Source organism: Nothobranchius furzeri, chromosome 6, assembly GCF_043380555.1.
Source record: "Nothobranchius furzeri strain GRZ-AD chromosome 6, NfurGRZ-RIMD1, whole genome shotgun sequence".
NCBI lineage: Eukaryota > Metazoa > Chordata > Actinopteri > Cyprinodontiformes > Nothobranchiidae > Nothobranchius > Nothobranchius furzeri.
Genome location: NC_091746.1, coordinates 58,612,029 through 58,626,901, shown reverse-complemented (window position 1 = coordinate 58,626,901; position 14,873 = coordinate 58,612,029). Strand labels below are relative to the sequence as shown.

General features: G+C 41.9%; 2 protein-coding genes across 4 annotated transcripts in view; one reads left to right on the top strand and one right to left on the bottom strand.

Moving 5' to 3' along the window:
• Positions 1 to 1,519: 1,519 nt before the first annotated feature.
• On the bottom strand, positions 1,520 to 11,068 carry grp (gastrin-releasing peptide). 2 transcript variants are annotated; one of them, XM_070552376.1, is made up of 3 exons: positions 10,725 to 11,068; positions 1,801 to 2,018; positions 1,520 to 1,707 (listed from the first exon to the last, which is right to left on the bottom strand). In XM_070552376.1, exons 1-3 carry the CDS (start codon positions 10,840 to 10,842, stop codon positions 1,654 to 1,656), a joined length of 390 nt encoding a protein of 129 aa, XP_070408477.1. In that variant the 5' UTR covers positions 10,843 to 11,068; the 3' UTR covers positions 1,520 to 1,653. The 2 variants fall into 2 exon arrangements, with proteins under 2 accessions (XP_070408477.1, XP_015798385.1); XM_015942899.3 differs by lacking the exon at positions 10,725 to 11,068 and adding an exon at positions 2,383 to 2,764.
• Positions 9,007 to 14,873, top strand: part of znf532 (zinc finger protein 532) — a 23,990-nt gene continuing 18,123 nt past the window's right edge. The window contains exon 1 of one of the 2 annotated variants that reach the window (XM_070552368.1): positions 9,007 to 9,146. The gene's annotated coding sequence lies outside the window, so the exon portion shown is untranslated. Of the gene's footprint in view, positions 9,147 to 11,139; positions 11,277 to 14,873 lie in introns of those variants that run through there. The other variant, XM_070552369.1, reaches the window with a different exon arrangement.

The following is a 14,873-nucleotide window of genomic DNA, read 5'->3' as shown; positions in this document are numbered from 1 at the left end:
ACGGGGAAGTAGAAGTAGCTGTGAGTTAAGTGAGTTTCAAATCCTTCTTCCAGGACGACAAAAGAGCATTAAACGTGAGGAAAACACTATAAATCTGGCTAGGAAGCAGCTACGCTGTAGGAAAAGAGCTTCTGCAGTGACGTCATATGTGCGACGTCTGATTTGTAGTTGTTTTAATTATGAACTTTTTTTGTGTTTCGGGACGTAAGGCAAAGTTTTTCTTTGTTCCGGGAACCCATGAGCCGACCGGAAAGGACTCAGGCTCCCTGTTGACAATCAGCGTTTGTATAAAAACAAGCAAACTGTTGATTTTGAGGTTATAGTAAAGTAAACTTCCAAAAACTGGATGAGTTTAAATCTGTCATCATAAACAGAGTGGATGATTTATACATACGATCCTAAAGTCCTTGACTTCCTCCTCATTAACTCCCATAAACAGACTCACATTGCCTCCTGGGATAAGGGCTGAAAGTGGTTAGTTTTTCTGTTCTGCATCATCTGTAACAAATGAGTAAAGGAATGGAGGATTATTTTCCTCCCTTTGGCCTCAAAGAAATGCGTTTCATCAAACGTTTTCATCTAGTATCTTCTTTTTTGTTTTAGTGAGAGCTATTCAACTGTTCCATACAGAAACATCACACCATGGTGTTTTATTTTATTTTATTTGTTTTTTATCTGTGTGAGGTTTCCTCTCCCCATCACCAGACTTTAATCTGCTCTGAAAGCGTTTTTATTTTTTTTACTTCCACTTGTGGCCATGCTTTAGGCTAGCCTAGTGAACTAGACCAAATTCTTTCTTTGCAAAGTTTGCAAATTTTTAAATAATACATTTATTTAGTCTGGCTCGCCAGGCCAGCTTTACTGCAAAGTGTCTGTTATGCAGCTGCTAATAAAACTGATAAAGCGCGCCATCTAGTGGTTGCATCTGGTGATTGAAGAATCCGGAATAAACTATTTTTATTGTGACAAGTGTTTCTCATAGATACCCAGTAGCTGTGTGTGTGTGTGTGTGTGTGTGTGTGTGTGTGTGTGTGTGTGTGTGTGTTCTTGTACATACTACACACTGAAGACCATTTTGACCCATTTCTCTACAAAGTGAGGACATTTTTCAAAGTTTCATTTTTGGTCCTCAATTTTTTTAGAAGCATACCAGAAGCTTACCATACCAGTTAGAGGTATAGTGTGAATTAAGTTTTAGTTAAGGTTAGGGTTAGGAATAGATCAGTGTTGGTTATGGTTAGGGTTAGGGGATGGGTTGGGCATGGTGAAATCACAAAACTAAATGGAAGTCAATGGAGGGTCCTCACTATGATAGAAAGACAGACGTGTGTGTGTGTGTGTGTGTGTGTGTGTGTGTGTGTGTGTGTGTGTGTGTGTGTGTGTGTGTGTGTGTGTGTGTGTGTGTGTGCACGCTTTATAAAAGTCAAAGATGTGTGAATCATGATTTGACATCCACAATGCAGTTATCACAATTTAAATGTATTTTTATGTAACACAACCTTGTCACCGGTCAGTCGGAGCGCTTCATTTGCATATAGAAAACTAATCATGAAACCATTATTTATTTATTTATTTATATATTTTCTAACGGCACAAAATGTTCACATGTGAGGTTACAGAGTGGAGTTAGTGCAGCCAACACCTGTTCTGCATTCACAAAGAGGTATTTTCTTGCAGTTTCAGAGCCAGAAGAAGCAGGTTGGACATCTGTAGAACAGTGAATAAATAAAAAAATGTTATTTGAGTTTGCCTTCTTGCTGGATTAAATATTGAAAAGAACGTTTAAATCTACAAACTGACCTCTTGGAGATGTTTTTCTCCATCGACTTCCCTCCAGATGCTGTGGAAGAGCCTTTGAAGCGTCCTTTGTCTTTGTGTGGGCAGATTCTCTAAAGGTGGCTCCTGTTGGTCCAGCTCAGAGATCCTCGCTGAGTGTGAGGGTGTGAGGTAGAGGCTGTAACTGTTGGTCTCCTGCTGCTCAGGCAAGCTCTTGATGCTCTTCTTCCCCATCAAATGACCTGAAAATGAAACACAGTCATGCTCTTTTGGCTCTATTTGTATCTGCTTCAATGGGTAAGCAGTTTAATGGGTTCTAATATTTGTATTCACGTTGCATGACTAACATCAATAGTTACAAACAAGACTGGAATAGTAGACTCAGACTATGTAAAAATGGAAATATGATTGTTCATTTTAAACCTCCCAGCTGCAAATATTTCCGGTATATATCACATTTAAAATGATCAGGAACTCTAAAAACTGTATTAAAGAGCTTACTTTTGCAGGATTTTGAGGACATTTTTTGTTCTGTTCCTTAATAATCCCCTCCGAGGGTAAAACCAGACAAATAGCAGACATTGAACCTGTCCTTGCTCTCCTTACCTACTGCCCAGTGATTTCCTCGTGGATACATTTTCCCAACAACTTCAGCTGGATTCTCTGAGCAGAGCAACAAACCAGGCGCAGCAGCCAGGAACATAAAAAGTGGCCAGAGCGGTCTGCAAGTCCATGAATAACACCGGCACACTCCTCCCATGATACCAGAAATGTCAGGCTTGAACCGAATGGGCTGAATTAATCCTGAACGCTGCGACAAATCAACTTGTTCTAACTTGAGCTATAAAATCTGCAGTATACTCGGTGTCTCCTGATGGGCGAGGACGCAGAGAGCTGCCGAAGTTCCCGATGCGTCTGACTGGAACGGCCAAAGTTTACGCGCCCCTCCTGATCCAGCTGTGCGTCGGCGGCTCACACTCAAAAACATCTGCCACGGCGCAAAATGAGAAAACGGTGCAGACAAATGATCGCTTATATTCTGTAATTAGGCTCCCGATTGATGATATTTACGCACATATTTCAGAGTGATTCAGGAGGTAACGTCACTGCGTCATGATGGAGGAGTGTGCGTCTCAGGAAGTGTGGAAAAACACTTTCACTTAAAAAAGAAGAAATTGTCTAACTCACTTTTAATACAAAAGCTCGTTCAGTGGATGCGCGATCCTCACAAGTTGCCGTTTTTGTAAAGGTGATCAATCAGAATTTCCACTGAAGGGTTCACTTTTCTAAACCTTTTCTGGAGACGTTACTTTACTTAGTTCAAATGATTGTTTTTAGAAACATGCATCTTTTTAATTTTTATTGTGGCTTCCCTAAATCAGATTACAAAAGACATCTTTCAATGCAGCTGTTCAGTTCAGCTGCAGACTACATTTGAGATTGTAAATCCTTTAATAAACCTCATTATAAGCATTCCCTGACTATATTTTATTTAATGGACTCAAACCAGGAGATTTGTGATGCAAATGAACAAACGTGATTATAATTTAATTTTTAAAAAGTCATCTGCAGCCTGTCTGTCACGTGACTGTGATGCTGCTTGGGTTTGATTCCTTTACTTGTTAATTTCTGCTTATATTTTTCTTTTTTGCTCCTCAGTGCTTATTCGTTGTCATCTGTTTTAAAAACATAATAAATTACCCATCAAATGAAAACATGTAATACCCAGAGGTGAAGCCACGGGGGGGTGGGGGGTGGGGGTGGGTAAGCAGGGGCAACAACCCCCCCCCTGCTGGAGAGCTTTGCAACTTAAAGGCTGGATATGAAACATGAACACCAAAGCAACATCTAGTGTGTGGAGGTCACAACAGACGAGGTTTCCAGCTGTTGGGAACATTAGAACAAATCAGAGCCGGGCCGGGGGAAAAGTAAATGGCTCTTTAAATCCATAAAGATCTCGATAACATATTAGCTGTGGCGCCCTGTAATTGGTAGCTGGACATTTAGTGCCAGTTTACTGATATAATGATAATATAATGGTAGACTGGCCAGCTGTGAATTCTAGATAATCTCAGGACGGCTGGTCGTGGCCTTCCACCCACCTCACCTGTCAGAGATCTCCCAGGCTGCGGGAACGTCCAGCTTCCCACCCAGTGCTTTAAGAGGGCCGGTACAGAAACTTCTCAATTAGATTTTTTTTTTTTTTGTTATTTATTGGTCAAAATTTCCGATATTTTTGATAAAATCCATCCTCAAACACAACCACAGCAGACCCAAACGTTTTGGATTAGATGTGGGTTTCTACGCCGGACTCGTGCTCCATGAGTGGCCACATTTTGTGCAAAAAGGAGGATCACTGCCGTGAGGCATGCTTCGCCCACATTACCTTCAGTCCATGCAGGACAGGAACAAAGTCAAGTTCTCTGACACCGTGCACGTTCCCACAAAGATAGACAGCAGCAGCATCTAACCAACCAGTGGTTAAATGATGTCCAGTTTCTCTGACAATGTCTGTCTGTCCTGACAATGGAACTGAAATGATCCCTGACACCAAATCAATTTCCTTTCCTCCATTAGCCACCTAGTTTGCTATCTGTTGACAAGTGATGATGATGATGATGATGATGATGATGATGATGTTGGTGGATGACGAGTTTTACCCATAATACACTAGGAGACGGTTCTGAAGATCCACTTGTAATTGTGAGAGAATAAATAAAGTCAGTGATGCAGCATAACATTTTATTCAATACTTTACACATATTTACTAAGAATGGAGCCCAGAACACAAGTTATGGAAATGCTTGTCTTCTCCAGCAACCATTGTTTGTGTTAGAGACGCTGTTCCCCGTCATCTGCCTCATTGCAGGGCGAGCATCTCCCAGACCCAGCCCGCAGACTTTTTGCACCTATTTTGCCCCCATGTTTCCAGTTTCACCACTGATGACACCATTGGCGTAAATTGTGGTTAGCTGTGAAGAAACACTAACTTGTGATGCACATTCCTGCTAAAATACTGTCTGAGATCAACAATGTGAGCATGCATGAGCCTGAGTCCAGTTATGCTTGACGGATCCCTTGCATGATGGTATTGACTTACAGCGGACCAAAGAAAAGGAATGAAGGAGGATGGATGAGGAGTCTGCAAAGGTAAGTAACATTTAGTGCTGAAAAGGTTGAGAGCTTCCTCTGGGTATGGTCGGGTCACAACCCCACACACACGTTCCTGCAGGATAACAGAGAGTGTATATATGGCTCGAAACATATCACATCTCCCTCCAAGGATGACCTTAACAAAACAGTATGAGTCACATATGTTCAAAGGGCAGCAACAGGTATGACACGCAGGGCCATGCCATCTGAAATATGTGTTTGTGTGTTTTATTGGAGGCAACAGGAGAACACAGCAAAACAACTCTAAAATACCAGGAACACGGTTTCTGCTCTGAAACGTGCAAGTATTTCCTTTGTCAGGCTATAACTGGCTTTTAAATAGTGTAAGGTGAACACACAACGCCACCCTTAGAGACCAAGTTTGATGAAGTCAAAAACAAGCAGGATGAAAGAAAATGGCCGAAATGAGCATGTGGCTTCAGTGTGAGCACGTGCAAAGAGGCTGAAAGGGGTTTCAATGACCTGTGTGTCACTAACGCCTCAGCTCTGATTGCCTGGTCTTCATCAACATCACCGAGAGCCACTTCATAAATCCCACGCAAATCAAATCACTGAACAATCAAAGGCTGCATCAGCCTGTTTTCTGTGGAAACGGATGCAATTAAGCTGGACTGATTAAAGTGAACTTTTTAAACCATTAATCTCCAGAAGTTGGTGTCCTGGGCTGCACGTAACATCATATATGAGTTAAGACCACATCTAGTCCAAATGTTTGGGTCTGCTGTAGTTGTGCTTATACACTAGAGGGCACTGTAGGGTGAATTTAGGCAAAATTCACCTCCTGAATCACAACTCCTGAACATTGAAACTATCACATTTTTGTAAGAAGCAACTTAATTTACTAGAATTTATTTTGAAAATTAATATTTTTATTATTTTATATTTTAAATGCATTAAAACAAATATCTTTGGGCTTTTTTGACATATGTATTTTTGAACAATAAAGGCTTTCAATTTTTGAGCTGTAATAATAACATCCTTTCTATGTTCAAGTCATCATGTCTATTCTCCTCAATGTCTTGTGAGACATTAAGGGGTCTGATGGCGGTGTCGGTTTTATGAGGAGTTTAAGAAAAGACAGTTAAGGCTAGCTTTTCAGCTGGCAAAGTGTCAATTAAATCAGACAGTTTATTATTAGGGGTGAAATCATCTATCAGAGCTCCATTTAAAGCACACACATCATCGTGCAATCAGCTGCTGTAATTAGGTTGTGTTGGTGCAAAGGTCTAGACCTGTTTATGGGTTCTTTAATTAGGGAAAAAGTAATAATGAATTCAATCTGTCGTCATATTTTCATTTAGGTAAATACAATTAAACACATATCATAATTAGGATTATTATAGATAGATATCAGTCTTTATTAAAGTTAAATTAGTGAAACGATCGGTTTGCTCTATGGTGTATATTTTAGTTACAATTTCCCTGAAATATTTACAGTAGCTCCAGTCTACAAAATTTCCCATTTTATTTAAACATTCTCACTGCCATTAGTTTCTCATTTTTGGTAGAAATATTAAGGATTTTGAGTCAACTTGACCCCTGGATGCCCTACGACTGCTGCCTTTTGCTGGTGACATTGCATTTAGCCTGGCAAGCCATCTATATGAGTAAAGACACAGTCTGGCCAAGACACATAGACAGACCTCGGTTGTGCTGCAGAATGTCTTTCAAACTTTCAAACAATTTGTTTTTTCCAGGTACATTCTGCCTGCCAACAGAGTGCTGTGATTGGCCCACCAAATTAATAGAGCACTGTGATTGGACCGTTATGAAGCCGTTGCTTTTTTAGTTTTGCTCATTTGCAGTAACATCCCTGGCTGATGTTTAATGTTAAATAGGCCTACAACCACAAAAGTCTATGTCCATCCATCCATCCATTCACCCATTCCTCCATCATCCATCCATCTATCCTTCCATCCTTCCATCCATCCATCCATTCACCCATTCCTCTGTCATCCATCCATCCATCCATCCTTCCATCCATCCATCCATCCATCCATCCATCCATCCATCCATCCATCCATCCATCCATCCATCCATCCATCCATCCATCCATCCAACCAACCGTCATCCATCCATTCATCCATCAGTCTGTCTACCCATCCAGTCATCAATCCATTAATTCATCAATTCATCCATCTATCTGTCATCCATTCACCAATCCATCCATCCACCCATCTGGCATCAATTCACCAATCCATCCATTTGTCATCCATCTTAACCATCATCCATCCATTCATCTATCTGTCCATCTATCCATCCATTCATCAATCCATCCATTCATCCATTTGTTCATCTATCCATCCAGTCATCAATCCATCCATCCATCTTAACCATCATCCATCCATTCATCTATCTGTCCATCTACCCATCCAGTCATCAATCCATCCATCCATCTTAACCATCATCCATCCATTCATCTATCTGTCCATCTATCCATCCAGTCATCAATCCATCCATCTATCTAACCATTATGTTTATGTTAATGTTTATGTTTATTTATTTGGCAGACGCTTTTATCCAAAGCGACTTACAATTAATAACCTATAGGGCATGTTGTGATCATCCATCCAATCATCCATCCGTCTGTCTAGCCATCCAGTCATCCTTCCATCTGTCTATCCATCCACTCATCCATCCACTCATCCATCCATTTTCTGAATTGCTTCATCTTCATTACATTTGCAGACAGCATCTGCTTGACTCCAGACGCCATCAGGTGGGAGACATCCTGGACGGGTCACCAGTTTATCACAGGTTTGCAAAAACAATTTAATTAGAAACTGGGGACATTCAGAAGGCAATCCAAAGTAGTTTAGATATTTAGATGATGTAACATTTACTCATGAGAGTACCTTAATGGTTGCATTGCATTATTCCAAAAACGAAAAATGATTTGAATAAATGCTTTTAGTTGAGTCAGGGCAAATGAGACAATAAAAAAAATCTAATTGTACATTTTTTCCTTCAAATTATTAAAATGCATTACTGGAACAGTTAGAATGCAACAGATGCAATTTAAAATTGACAACTTTTCTTTTCTCCTCCCTGCCTTTAAAGAACTGCAGTGAACAATGGAACTATCTGCTAGGATGGCTAGCTTTTAGTAGCCCTGCTTCTATCAAGCATGAATGGAGGCAATATGACGTCACTATGTAAGGGGGCTGGGGAGCAGTCTCAGCCTCCTGCATGTACTGCACAGAATCTGTCACAGTGTCGGCGGGCAGGAGGCACCACAAGGGCCTTTTATCATGTATCATTGCATGCTCCTCTTCAGTTGCCCTTGTAGAGTCTAAAACGCCGTTGTGAATGCAGAAGAACAAATCTGCATCGCTTCTTTCATAACAAACGGAGATGCAGCTTGTGCTGCATCACAGCTGGCTGCATCTGTCTAGAAGATGAAACAAGGCCCAAGAGAGTCAGTCTCATTCAGCTGAAAGCATCGTTCTTCAGACTGACAGGTAGGTTTCTTAAAATAAATCCTGTATCTGCATCTAATGTAAATTTGAGGTCATACATGTAGCTCATAGCTGGTATAAATGTATTATTTGCATGCAGATGTAATTTTAGTAAATCTTTTGTTTATGCCTCCAAATCAAACAACAAAAATGGCACAAGACCTTAAAATACAAAGTACATAACTTGGCCAGTCGTACACAAAATGACATTTATTTTTGAATCAAAGTGTGTAATAATGTCTTTCAGATCTCTCAGAGAGGCTGCTCCAGGACAAAGGCCTAACACATGACCAGTCTGCAAAGACTCCAGCCTGCATTATACTCATTTCCTTTTCCTCCATTTCCTCTCTTCCTCTGTCTCCCTCACCTCCTCCCGGCTTTCTCCCTCCCTTTCTCTGCACCAGCTGCTGCTCCTGAGCCAGAGTAGAGAGTCCCCTCACCCCACTGCACACACAGAGACAAAAGGCCCGACTCGCTGGCGAACACCGCCCCCTCCCACTGTCCATCCCTCCGTGGACAGCCATGCCGATGGTGTTAATGGCGAGGGATTCAGGAAAAAAGCAGGCCTCGAATGGGACTAAGATCTAGGACGGGCCCAGTGGAGGAGAGAGGGAAAGGGAAAGACGGGAAGGTGGGGGAGGAGGATGGAGGCTGAAATAGGAAGCAGTTAAAAGCAAGTGGTGAGGCCTCTACAGGAAGAACATTTTCCCCTCTGAGAGTGGAAAAATCCCAACAAGGGTATGCCACGTTTACCTCCATATATGCATGAAGATGCATGCTTTTGTATTTGTGTGTGTGTGTTTTTGTGGGGTTGCTGAGATGGACATCCAGTTAGGGAGATGCATGGACTGCTAGATTATTCCTCGTCTTATTTCCACGGGGGGGGGGGGGGGGGGGGGTGTCTCTTCTGAAACATTTAAAGAAACAATCAACATTTTCTTCCATAACACTAAAACTCACATTTGCACATTCCAACTGTACATCTCCTTTAAGCCCCATGAGATGTCTAAGCTGCAGCTGTTACACACCTGCTTAGACTCTATCAATACCTGGATGGCTGGGAGCTTTCTACAGCTGACTGAAGATAAGACTGAGATCCTCATCTGTGCCCCAGACAAGCTGGTTCCCAAAGTCAGAGACTCTCTTGGTCAGCTTGCTTCCCACACCAAACCTTCTGTCAGGAATCTTGGCGTGACCTTTGACCCAGCTCTCACCCTGGATTCTCATGTCAGTTCTCTTGTTCGCTCTTCCTTCTTCCATCTCAGTAAAATTGCTAAGCTGAGTCCCATTCTGTCCTGCTCTGAACTTGAGACAGTTCTCCACACCTTCATCTCCTCACGCTTAGACTACTGTAACTCTCTTTTCACGTGTCTGAGCAGAACCTCCCTGAACCGTCTACAGGTGGTTCAGAACGCCTGTGCTCGGCTTCTGACCAAGTCCTCCAAATACACCCACATCACCCCGCTTCTCCTCCAGCTTCACTGGCTGCCAGTCAACGTCATGGTTCATTTCAAGATCCTGGTTCTGGTCTATAGGGCCTTACATGGACAAGCACCATCTTACATTGGTGATCTTCTTAGTCCCTACACCCCCAGCAGGTCCCTGAGGTCCAGTGATCAAAGCCTACTGGTTGTGCAGCACCAGGCTAAAGACCAAAGGTGACAGATCATTTGCTGCTGTGGCCCCCAGACTCTGGAACTCTCTCCCCACGAGCCTGAGATCAGTGGACTCAGTGGTCTCCTTTAAAAAGCAGCTGAGGTCTCAGCTGTTCAAGCTGGCTTTTCTATCACCTTCAACCACTCTCTCTTTATTCTGCTCTCCCCACCTATTCCACCTTCCTCAGGATCCACTGATTTCCCTCTTTCCTGCTCACTCTCTCTCTTTCTTAACATTTTTTAAATCACAATTTGTGTATTTTTGTTTAAATATATTTTTTAACATTTTCTAAATGCTTTTTTATATTTTTACATTTTTTGTTTTTGTGAGGTGCCTCATGATTTTTATCTTGAGAGGTGCTATAGAAATGATATTTTCTTCTTCTTCTTCATTTATTTGTGCTTTGTGTTATCACAATAACACTCCTAGTACTGCTTTATTCATGTCTTTGTTAGCTCTACCCCAAATCATCCATTTCAGCTTCATCATTGCTGTTTTTGTGATCCAGCTTTAATGTTGTGCATCAAACTATCAGTGAATCTCCAAACTTTCACCTCGTCTTCTTGACAAAATGCACATAGCAGTGTTTTCTGGGAGCTGGGCACACGGCTACTTCTTCCTGTGTGTTGCCGAGGCCGCGCGTACAGCACAAGGCTTTACCTTGGGTATCCAGAACCAGCTGAAACCGGTTTGAGACAGGATGAGGGCTGACAGGAACAATGCCGTCTCTATGCTCCATGGGGGTGCAGATAACCCAGACTGCTCCATGGAAGCCCATCGGCGCTCAGCTTCTATCTGCAATGGCACACGCGGCTCAATGCCGGCTGAAAGTCGGAGTCGTGCTCTGCACAGCTCACTCAGAGGGGAGTTTTGGGAAGGGACGAGGGCAGAGGGGGACGTGGCTGCCTGGGAATGCTGCTGAGAGCACACACACACACACACTCACTCTCACACCCAGGAGCATGATCTATGTTTCTGTTTATGTGTCAGAGAATAACTGAAGACGATCTTCACCAGGACCACCATCTCTCTCCAAATGCCTGGATGTAACTTGACCCTGATCTCTGGGCCTTTGCCTGTTTGAGAAGACATTTTTCCCCCTGACAGGGTGGGGTGGATGGCTTTTGTGGGTTAGTAGTGTTGTGACTGTTGCAGGATGGAAGGAAGGAAAGAAGGTTTGGCTAGTGGCTGGAGAGGGACGGAGACAAGAGGGTGAGGAGCTGCTGATTCACTTGCATGTCTCCACCATTGTTTACTCGGAAAGTAGCTGTTTTTAACAGCGGATGGAGGTTTTTAGTGCATGTGCATTAAACTGCTGTTGTCGAGAGGCATTCTGTGTTGTGTATTCCACATTTCTCTGCATTAACCCTTCATTTACCTCCTTACGTCAGGTTGCTCTGGCTGTCATGGCTGAGTCTAGCTGTTCTTTCCACTAGGCCTCTCGCTCTCTCCCTGCTGCAGCTCCACACAGCTCAGCAGCCATTTTTACCCTCATCGGACTTTCAGCCTGCCATTCATTACAACTCTTATTGTCTTTATTGTCTCATCTACTTCGTCATTCTTAGCTATGGATATAAACGAGAACGTTGGGGTTTGTTAAGTAGATGTGATGCTTCAGGGGTTGTAAGCCATGTGTGTTGCAGACGTGTCACATTTGGATCAAACTGCTTTTGCAGCTCCATAAATGTGCCATCGTACACAGAGACAGACCCCTTTCAACTGTTCACAGCCACAAAAATAAAAATGCGTGCGACAAATATGTATGTTTTATGTTTGTTCTTGCATAAAAAGTCATTCATGTTATTTTACTAAATTGATTGCTTAGAAAATGCTAAATAATCTGTTTGCCTCTTCATATTTACACTTCAGAATAAAAAGTAAGGAGAGCCTGTCTGATGGCAGGAAGTATTTAAAACTGTCTGGTCAGTTTTGTAGGGCTGCTCAGTTATAAAACAGGTCATGATCACTAATTTTGATCAATAGAGTTTACACACTTTGAGAAATCTACAGAGAATCAGATTGAATAAAAATGAGGCAGAGTTGTGCTGTTAATTCTAATTTATGAGAGGATAATTAGTGATTTTATTTTATTTTATTTTATTTTATTTTGAATTAATATAGATCACCTAAAATGTATAAGCCTGTTTAGAATAATAAAACTTTCTCAGTCACCTAGTGGTAGTGTTTTGTGCCCTGGGACTGGGAGATTGGGGTTAAAATCCCAGTCTGATCATACCAAAGTCTTTAAAAGTGAGACCCAATACCTCCGTGCTTGATGCTCAGCTTCAAGGGGTTGGATTGGGGGGTTAAACCAACCAAAAGTTCCACTGATGCAGCTCACCGTTCCCCACGGGCATGGGTCAAATGCTGAGATATAATTTCATGAGTGTATGATGACTAATGGGGCAGGAGCTTTAATATATCAAAGAAATATGTTTGTAATAGTCACACATGTCTGTGTGCCCCAGGGCAGCTGTGGCTGCAATATAGCTCATCACCACCAGTGTGTGAATGTGTGTGTGACTGGATGAATGATACACTGTAAGTACTTTGGAGTCCTCTTATCCTGAAAGGCACTATACAGATATGGGTCATTTATCATTCATCACATTAATTTAGTGATGAATCACTCCTGTAGATACTAATGAAGGCTGGGAGACATTTCAGCAGTTAGATCAAGGTGTTAAAAAGACGAACGCACAGTGAGGAGATAGGTTTCATTTTTGGTTTGACCACAGAGAATTAAAAACTGACACCAGGGGTACTAAAAGTGAGATAAACTGCCAAGTGTGCCTTTCATGTAAAACAAATACCACATTTAATAGACAATACTTCAAACATATGAACAAAATATGGGAAGATAATGCTGCCATGAAAGCACAGAAAAACTCAGTGGGTCAGTTAAAAAAAATCGATGGGCAAGAAAATGTGTTTTCAAAGGCGAATCGATGTTTTGAAAGGAAATCGTATGAGAGTAACTATTTACCATGAGTCACAGAGCATGTGTGGATGGTAAAAGGAAAGAAGGGAGGGGTAATTGCTTTTATTTTGCCTTTTTTAAAGTGATGATACAGTTTTTACGGTTAATCTCTGGAAATATCCATAGAAATGTTGTTGAAAATGAATTAAATTATGCCCAGTTGTTGAAAAATATTGGAGGCTTCGTAACATATAACTATAAAAATCGGTCTAAAATACATGACGATACAATATTTTAAAATGTTTTGTTATTTATTAACGACGTTGTTTTACACATTTACCTCTTCGTTGCTGCTCGTGATCAAACGGCTGTCGGCTGGCGTTGGTAAGGTCTTACTTGAACACAAAAATGCTGCTGCTTGCAATGATTTAGGCATGTACTGCCCCCTATCGCCAGGGAAAGTACATATCTTGCAGTGACTTTAAATACACCACCTCAAGACTAGAAGTGTCAGGATAGTTAAAAGTGTGAATAATTTAGGAAGATAGACTAAATTAAAAGTATGCTTTTAGGGTGAGATGAGACTAAAGTATTTATCTTTTGTCTGTCAACACAGACAGATTAGTTTTCTAAATTGAATCAAGTCATTTTGGTGCCAAAACCTCACCAAAACAATTAGTAGACCAGTAAAAGCTGTTTACAAATCCACAGTTCTTTTTCAAAAGCAAAAAGATTTATCCTAGCAGAGCAAACATGGTGCAAATTTCTCTTGAGAACAAAGGCACTAAATTCAGCGCCACTCATATGCAGTGGTGTTTGAAAGGCTAATCTCCATTGATAATGGCACAACGTAAATGCCTCCCTGTTTGTCCAAATGCCTCCCTGCTTGACACTCAGCATTAAGGGGTTGGACTGGGGGTGGTAAAACCACCAAATGGCTCCCGAGCGCGACTATGTCCGCAGCTCACTGCTCCCCCAGGAGAACAAATTTTGCACACACATCAGAGTATGTGACAACTAATGGGATTTCAACTTTTTAATGTAGGGAAACAAGAAACTCTATAAACCTTTGCGTCTCTAAAAGAAAAATGTTAAGTCATATACTAGAGTTTTCGAAATACTGAGACATTGGACAGTTTCAGAGATTAACACTTGATTTATTTCTAAGTCAGGAAATCTATAAACATAATTTTACTTTGGTAAAAGCCTTTGTCAGAGATGTGGTGTGCTGATAGGCAGAACAGACAAATGCTTGGGCTCCCCAAGGTCCCCCAGAGCCCTTCAGAGGGCTGATAAACCTTGAACCAAGTCAGAACTGCAACACTAGTGAAAAGTTATCATTTGACAGCACTGTTGGTCATCTTGCAGTCCCTGACAAGGCCCACCTCTTCTTTCCTAGCTGCTCAGCCAGAGATTGAATGCACACTTCCTTGGCCGAGCCAGACAGGGGTTGAAGTTTGCAATTGCGGCATGTTCTTTCAGCAGTCATTCCAAGCAGGCCCTTACCATATGGTTGGGCTTACCAGGTCTGCGTGACGTCTTGCCCTGCCAACTGATCCAACCCACCTCTAGGTGGTGACCAGTTGACAGCTCTGCTCTTCTCTTCAACTGAGCCTCCAAAACATATAGCCACAGGTAGGGACCAACCAGGACGATAATTTAGCCCTGGAGTACCTCTGACTGTCTGACCGGGTGCATTAGTGGGGGGGCGTCAACATCAGCCCTAGAGCACTCCAGCCATTCTGGGATTCTCCAGAAATCACAGATTCCAGTTCAGGTTACATGACATGACTAATCTTCCCTGGTACCATGTGTACTGATAGAAATCCTTATGTCCAGGCTTATGGCCAAACTGTGATTTGAACAGAAGTCTAATTTCCGAACATTAT